This window comes from Didymella exigua (assembly GCF_010094145.1).
Source record: "Didymella exigua CBS 183.55 unplaced genomic scaffold M421scaffold_51, whole genome shotgun sequence".
Lineage (NCBI taxonomy): Eukaryota > Fungi > Ascomycota > Dothideomycetes > Pleosporales > Didymellaceae > Didymella > Didymella exigua.
The window spans coordinates 8,732-17,122 of NW_022984825.1; the positions used below are offsets into that span (position 1 = coordinate 8,732).

An 8,391-nucleotide genomic window follows, 5' to 3' on the forward strand; every position below is an offset into this window, starting at 1 on the left:
TGCTTCTCGCCACTAAAGCGCCTGTATGGCGACGAGGTTTCGGCCTTGGCACGCAGTCGCATCCACCATATCAACAAGGAAACCTTCCTGCCAGCCTTTAAATCAGCGTTTAGTAAGGCGTTCACTGGAGAGAACGTTCGCGCAGGCTTTAGAGGTGCTGGGCTAGTCCCACACAACCCAGAGGTGGTGTTATCAAAGCTTGATGTGCGCCTGCGCACGCCAACGCCACCAAAACCCAGCGACGTCGCCTGGGAGCTAAAGACACCACGCACTGCTTACAAAGTAGAGGAGCAGTCAACTCTAATTCAAAAGCAGATTCAAATCCATTAAGGGTCTCTAGCAAGTTCGTTAGATAAGCAGGTCAAACAGTTAGCAAAGGGCGCTCAGCAGATAGCTCATAATATGGTGTTAATGCAGGAGGAAATAGGCCGCCTTCAAGACACTGTAGAAGCGTCTACAAAGCGCAAGACCTGTAAGCGACAATATATACACGCAGAGGAGACCCTTACAGTTGGCGAAGTAGCTAACTTAATTGCTGAAAAGGAGGGTGGGGGTTGTGGTGAGGGCAAGACGCCTGCAAAGAGGGTGCGCGTTAGACGACGCTGTGGGCGTTGCAGTGAGATTGGACACAATTCCTGCACTTGCAAGGTGGAAATAGAGGACGCAGATGATAGTGAAGCTTCTAAATAATACTATCTAGGCCTGCAAACAATTATTTATTCGTGTTGTGTTGTGATATAGCGCTGCGCAGGCGTTCTGTTGTTGAAAGTGCGGCGCTCGGTTGGGTGCGGCGCTCGCTTGTGAAACACGTTATATAGGTTTGTAGACATATAGTGAGAGCCTGTGCTCTAGTTATAAACAAAGGAAATTAGTTGTCTGTTGTTTGCTGTAGGTACTACTTGTGTGTGCCTACTTTAGTTTCTTGAATAAAAGCTAGTGTAGCTTAGATTCCCCTGTTTGTGTCTAGGAGAAGGGACATTGTTAGCCTTGTCTCCTGTAGGCTGCTCTTTATTTTCTTTCTTGCTTCTCTGTAGTTTCTACAGCTAAGCAGTAGGTGTTAAGGTGTTTGTGTATATCTACAGCTACATTTAGAGCTTTCTGTTTTTTGTATATTGTGTAGATATGCTTTGTTATATCTATGTCCCAGCTTTAGCTAGTAGTATGCGCTTGCAATTTCTCTTCTAGTGTTTTTTAGTAGTGTTATCTTGCTTGTTAGTTTTAGCAAGAATCTTGCTGCATAGGTGCTAGGATTTCTAAGCTTTGCTTTTGTAGAGTAGGCTTAGAGTTTCTGTTGCCACTCTTGTCTTGCAATAGCCTTAATCCTAATACCTGTTATTACAAGGCTTATAGTATTAGATACTAGTTGCTGTTTTGTAGCTTGTTTTGCTAAGGCGTCTGCTTTTTCATTTCCTGTAATATCTAGGTGTCCTAGGGTCCAGTGTAGGCTAATTGTTGCGCCTTTGCTGTAAATTGCCTTTGCTGCGTTTGTGCAGCGGATTTGCTAAGCTTGTCTAGGGTTATTAGAAGGAGTCTTTAGTCTTAGAATAGCTGCCTTGTTGTCTACAAAGACTTAGATCTCTTGTGTTGCTATAGCTATAGAAGCTGCAAACTTAAAGGCTCTTGTTATGCCTTCTAGCTCTCTATTGTATATAATCTGGCCTTTACCAATATTATATTTAGTAGAGTAGATTTCTTTAGCCTGCTGTTTATAGTCTAGAGCAGTAACTCCTATTCCTATTCCTGTGCCTTTCTTAATAGAAGAGGCGTCTGTGTAGATAGCAAGTAGGTTGTCTCCTAGTCTCTGTAGCATTTGCGTTTTGTGTTGCTCTGCTTCTTCTTCTTTAGAGAGTTTAGAGATCTCTGCTGTGTATAATATAGTCCTGTTCTAGGGGCAGAAATAGTAGTCCTGCAGTTTTTCTTCTTCTGTGCTAGGAGTAGTGTTTTGTATTAATTATATAATTTGTATATGCTAAGTAGGTAGGCCTCTTCTTAGCCTTAGGAGAGCAGCTACTTCCTCTTATTCTGTACTAGAATCTAAGTCTTCTTATTATAACTATAAAGTAGCTTTTAGAGTCTTAATTATAATATAAATAGGGTAGTCTTTATATAGCTTCCTAGCTCTAAAGGTGTACTTTCTTAGAGCTGTATTTAGTCTTATAGCAGGGGGAGGAAGTGCTGCTTCAGTCTCCTGTGGTGCTATAGGAGAGGTCCTAAAGGTTCCTAGGATTTTTCTTAGGGCAAGATTCTGTAGTCCTTAGAGTTGCTTTGTTGTTCCTGCTTGTTGTTTCTAGAAGACCTAGCAGCCATAATCTGCAATGCTAGAAACGCATGCTAAGTATAGCTGTCTTATAGCGCTAGGAGGGAGGCAACTATTGCTGTTTGCAAGTCTGCAAATTCTATAGAAAGCGTTTCTTGCTTAGCTAATCCTTGTAGCTATGTGTTCTTTGAAGGAGAGTGCATTATTAAAGTAGATTCCTAGCCACTTTACTGTCTTTTTAGGCTCTATAGTAAGTGTAGAGCTAATAGCTTCATTACTTGTTGTAAAGTAAATAAGCTCTGTCTTTGCTACATTAAATTGTATAGCGCAGCTTGCTCCTTTAGCAAATAGGCTTGCTATATCTCTTTCTAGCAAGCAGACATTCTTCTTTAGGCTAGTAGATGATGCTGTAATTGCTAGGTTATCTAGAAAGAATAGGGAGTAGTTTGTAATAGATTAAAACAGAGGTCTAATATATATTAGAAACAGGATTAGTAAGATAGGGCTACCTTATGGAATTCCTGCTTTAATGCTGCTAAATCCTTCTGTTTCTCTATTAAAGGATAGTCTTACCTAGCGCTTAGATAGGAATGATTAAACCTATACTATTAAATTGCAAGGTAGCTGTAGCTGTTGTGATATAGCAAGTAGCTGGTTAAGCGCAACATGGTCAAAGGCACCTTTAATATCTAGAAATACTGTAGATGTAGTGCGCTTTAGTTTTCTTTGCTCTTAGACCTAGTTAAGCAGCAGTATAGAAGCATCTATTGCAGATTTCTGTGCTCTTCCTCTAAGTTGTGAGGGGTGAAGAAGAGCTGTTGTTTCTACAAGAGTTCTAAGGCGTTTTGCTACTACTCTTTCTACAACCTTGCCTAGGCAGCTAAGTAAAGTAATTACTCTATAAGCTTTAGGTGCAGCATAGTTAGGCTTATTTAGCTTTTTTAGGATAATTCCTATTGCTTTCTTCTATTCCTATAGGTAGTATCTATAGTTAAATAGAGCAAAGAAGACAGAGAAAAATATTTCTGTCTGTGCTTTATATGCTGCAGTAATAATCTCTTAAGTTAGGGCGTGCTGCCTAGGCAAGGTTGCAGAAAGAGTAGTAGCAAAACGCCTTGGAACTCTTGCAGAAACAACAGCTCTTCTTCACCCCTCACAACTAGGTGGAAGAGCACAAAAATCCGCAATAGACGCATCTATGCTGCTGCTAAACCAGGTCCAAGAGCAAAGAAAACTAAAACGCACAACCTCTACAGTATTCCTAGACATTAAAGACGCCTTTAACCACGTTGCTCTAAACTAGCTACTTGCTATACTACAACAGCTACAGCTACCTTGCAATATAATAGCATAGGTTTAATTATTCCTTTCTAAGCGCTAGCTAAGACTATCCTTTAATAGAGAAACAGAGGGCTTTAGCAGCATTACAGCAGGAATTCCACAAGGCAGCCCTGTCTTACCAATCCTGTTTCTAATATATATTAGACCTCTGTTTTAATCTATTACAAACTACTCCCTTTCCTACCTAGACAACCTAGCAATTACAGCATTATCTACTAGCCTAAAGAAGAATGCCCGCTTGCTAGAAAGAGACATAGCAAGCCTATTTGCTAAAGGAGCAAGCTGTGCTATACAATTTGATGCAGCAAAAACAGAACTTATTCACTTTATAACAAGTAATAAAGCTATTAGCTCTACACTTACCCTGCTAGACAGGTCTACTATAGAGCCTAAAAAGACAGTAAAGTGGCTAGGAATCTACGTTAACAACGCACTCTCCTTTAAAGAACACGCAGCTACAAGGATTAGCCAAGCAAGAAACGCTTTCTACAGAATGTGCAGACTTGCAAATAGCAATAGAGGCCTCCCTCCCAGCGCTATAAGACAGCTATACTTAGCATGCGTTTCTAGCATCGCAGATTATGGTTGCCAGGTCTTCTAGAAACAACAAGCAGGAATAACAAAGCAACTCCAAGGACTGCAGAATCTTGACCTAAGAAAAATCCTAGGAACCTTTAGGACCTCTCCTATAGCACCACAGGAGACAGAGGCAGCACTTCCTCCCCCTGCTATAAGACTGAATACTGCTCTAAGAAAGTACGCCTTTAGAGCTAGAAAGCTACCTAAAAACCACCCTATTTACATTATAATTAAGACTCTAAAAGCTACTCTATAGTTATAAAGAGAAGACTTAGAGTCTAGTACAGAACAAGAGGAAGAAGCTGCTCTCCTAAGGCTAAGAACAGGCCCACCTACTTAGCTTATGCAAATTATATAATTAATACAAAACGCTACTCCTAGCACAGAAGAAGAAAAACTATAGGACTACTATTTCTGCCCCTAGAACAAGACTATATTATACACAGCAGAGATCTCTAAACTCTCTAAAGAAGAAGAAGCAGAGCAACACAAAACGCAAATGCTACAGAGACTAGGAGACAACCTACTCGCTATCTACACAGACGCCTCCTCTATTAAGAAAGGCACAGGAATAGGAATAGGAGTTACTGCTCTAGACTATAAACAGCAGGCTAAAGAAATCTACTCTACTAAATACAATATTAGCAAAGGCTAGATTGTATACAATAGAGAGCTAGAAGGCATAACAAGAGCCTTTAAGTTTGCAGCTTCTACAGCTACAGCAACACAAGAGATCCAAGTCTTTGCAGACAACCAGGCAGCTATTCTAAGGCTAAAGACTCCTTCTAATAACCCTAGACAAGCTTGGCAAATCCGCTGCACAAACGCAGCAAAGGCAATTTACAGCAAAGGCGCAACAATTAGCCTACACTAGACCCTAGGACACCTAGATATTACAGGAAACAAAAAAGCAGACGTCTTAGCAAAACAAGCTACAAAACAGCAACTAGTATCTAATACCACAAGCCTTGCAATAACAGGTATTAGGATTAAAGCTTTTGTAAGACAAGAGTGGCAACAGAAACTCTAAGCCTACTCTACAAAAGCAAAGCTTAGAAATCCTAGCACCTATGCAGCAAGATTCTTGCTAAAACTAACAAGCAAGATAACACTACTAAAAAACACTAGAAGAGAAATTGCAAGCGCATACTACTAGCTAAAGCTGGGACATAGATATAACAAAGCATATCTACACAATATACAAAAAACAGAAAGCTCTACATGCAGCTGTGGATATACACAAACACCTTAACACCTACTGCTTAGCTATAGAAACTATAGAGAAGCAAGAAAGAAAATAAAGAGCAGCCTACAGGAGACAAGACTTACAATGTCCCTTCTCCTAGACACAAACAGGGGAATCTAAGCTACATTAGCTTTTATTCAAGAAACTAAAGTAGGCATATGCAAGTAGTACCTACAGCAAATAATAGACAACTAATTTCCTTTGTTTATAACTAGAGCACAGGCTCTTACTATATGTCTACGAACCTATATATACTATTCCCTTACACAGAAAAAACTTGTAAATTACTAGAGCAGCCTCACTGCTCTCGTCCTATATAGTCTTAGACTCACACAGGACGTTAAACTAATCAATCAATCAATCAATCAAGTCTCCTCTTTAAAATAAGCTATTAAACAACATTATAGGCCTATTAATATAATAGTTATTAAGCGTAGAAGGTTTTAAGCTTAATATTCCTTGCTAAGACACTAAGTTAAGATTCTTTGCTAGGGCTCTAGCAGCCTAAATGTTAGAAAATACAAGAATGTTATTCAAGAATAGTAGGTAAACTAAGAATTCTACGCCTAGGCCTGCCTGTTGTGCAGTGTGTGCTTGTTAGCAGGTGCTTTGTTGTGCGCTGTTGCAGCTGCTGCGTCGTGTGCTGTTGCAGCTGCAGCTGATACATTGTGTGCTGGCGCAGCTGCAGCTGCTATGGTGTGCTGTCGCAACTTCAAAACACAAACCTTTAACAAACAAACCTTTAACGCTCTATAACTTGCGTTGTAGTAGGCCTACAACAATAATTTTTTGCTTATTTTAAAGCTACAATTTCGCTCTATCTGTGCATGAAATTTTGCAATTTTTTAATATTTAATACTAGTGCTAGCAGAACTAAGGGTAGCTATGCAACAACATTGCAACGTTATTTCAAGTTTGTTGAATATAGGCACTTAGTGTTTTGGCTGTTAGCAACGTTGGCGCGAAATTAGGGCCGTTGGGCGCAAATTGGGGCTGTTGGGGCCGTTGAACGGCCGTTGCACGACCATGCCACCACGACTGTCAGCAACGGCCAGTCTGGGCCGGATTTCGAAAAACTTTTCCCGATGTAGCAATCTAGAACCCTAAGCAATACCTATAAATTTAGATTATAATTAAAGATTATAAGTAAGCGCTTTGTACAGTTACTAACATCTACTTAGGAGGGGTTCTTAAAGCTTGTTAAAGGAGCTAAAGAGATGCTATATAAAAATATACTTATTAAGGCTCGTGTACAGGAGCTTGAAGAGCAACTAGCAGAGATAATAAAGCGCAAGACTTAGAAAAGAAAGCAGATCTAGCATAGGGGCACAATAGAGTATAGTAAAGCAGCATTGTTAGTAGCTAGAAGCGCAGCTGCAGCTTGTACAGTGTTAAAGAAAGCGCGTAGTAGTAGTAGTAGTCAAGAAAGAGCACAGCCAGGTCAACAGCACTATAGCAACTGTGGGAAGACTGGGCACAACGCTTGTACGTGCCAGAAAGATGCAGAAGAAGAGTCTGCATCTAATGCAAGTGCGTTGTACGCAGGTTCTGTAGCAAGTAGTAAGTAATTGCTTGTCCTGTACATGGTGTTCACAATGCCAAGAAAAAGTGTCCAGCTTAGTGGTGTGTCTGGCTCGGTGGTGCTTTACGTTATATATAAGTAGATTAACTATATTACAAAGCTTAAGTTCCTGCTATGCTTTAAAGCAGCCTATAATGCTATATTTACCTTAAGTAATATATAAGGAGGATTCTAAGGCGCTAGACTAGTCCCCTTTAACCTAGGATAGGTTATAATAGGGCTTAATATAAAGCTACGCACTCTATTACTATAACTCCCTAATAATAACAAGCCCTAGTAGTTATAAACCCCTAGCAATACCCTAGAACTTTAGTTGCAATTAACTTTAATTTAAGAGAAGTATAAGAAGTAGTAGGGTAGCTCACCTAATTCTGTGCTAAGCGCACTTAAGCACTATGCAAAGGGGGGAGTAATTCTATTGCATAAGCTAGTTTTAGCGCAACAGGAGAACGCTAAGCTTCACGCAGCTCTAGCAGCTACCACAGAATGTAAACCGCGCAAAAGAAAGCAAATCTAGAAGGAAGGGACCCTTATAGTTAAGGGAGGGTAGTAGATAGTAGCTCTAAAGGAGTTTAGGGCATGTAGTAATAGAAAGAAGTTAAAGAAGCAGGTGCGCGCTAAAGTAGGTAAGCCCTCCTAACAACGCTATAGACAGTGCAATTAGACTAGGCACAACGCGCAAACATGCAAGAATAATGTAGAAGTAGTCTCTAAATAATATTCTAAGCTATACTGCACCTTGCAGCGCTAGAGTGTGGTGTTTTAGGCCATAATAGGGTGGGGTTTAGTAGGGTCTTGGCAAAAGTGTCCAACTCGCCCGTGTGTCCAACTCGCCTGTGGGGTACGTTATTCGTGGGAAGCACAAAAAGCATCTTCAAGAAACAAAGTCAAAGTACCAACTATCTACATTTGTTCCCAAGGCTATATATCCATTAATTGTAAATTTCGTAGCACTATTCGCTTACTAGTAATGCATTAATTAGCAAGGGCACGGATATTCTCTCCTTTTTATCTTCTATCAATTTTCGTTACTATCTTATTCTCAAGGTGCTGGCTGTTGCACTGACTGAATACCATCTCGTGCGAACCTTATTTGCCCCCTAGCGATCTGCCGGCGCACAGATGTTCAATTCTTCATTCAAAATCCTTTCTCTGTATCTTCTCCACACTTTTGTAGGCGCCCAGCTCCACCATCCTCGGCTCGCTTGGTTCCTGTCGGTTGCCCTCTCGAGTCTCGACAAACCGTCGCTCGCATCCGTAGCACCGCAATATTTACAAAGTAGATTGCCATGCTCACTGTGCATGCAAAAGTTTGGACTCTTCCGTGCTATCCGGCCGACTGCCGTCTTAGGGCTTGGCAGTTGTATTGCGCAGCAACACCAGCTA

The 8,391-nt window shown here is 40.7% G+C and overlaps 1 protein-coding gene across 1 annotated transcript; it reads left to right on the plus strand.

Moving 5' to 3' along the window:
* Positions 1 to 4,503: 4,503 nt before the first annotated feature.
* M421DRAFT_425860 (uncharacterized protein) lies at positions 4,504 to 4,916 on the plus strand (the record flags this gene model as incomplete). Its single annotated transcript, XM_033594211.1, has 2 exons — positions 4,504 to 4,760; positions 4,833 to 4,916. Coding segments are annotated over exons 1-2 (168 nt in total), but the record flags the coding sequence as incomplete, so codon positions are not given.
* Between the last annotated feature and the right edge of the window lie 3,475 nt (positions 4,917 to 8,391).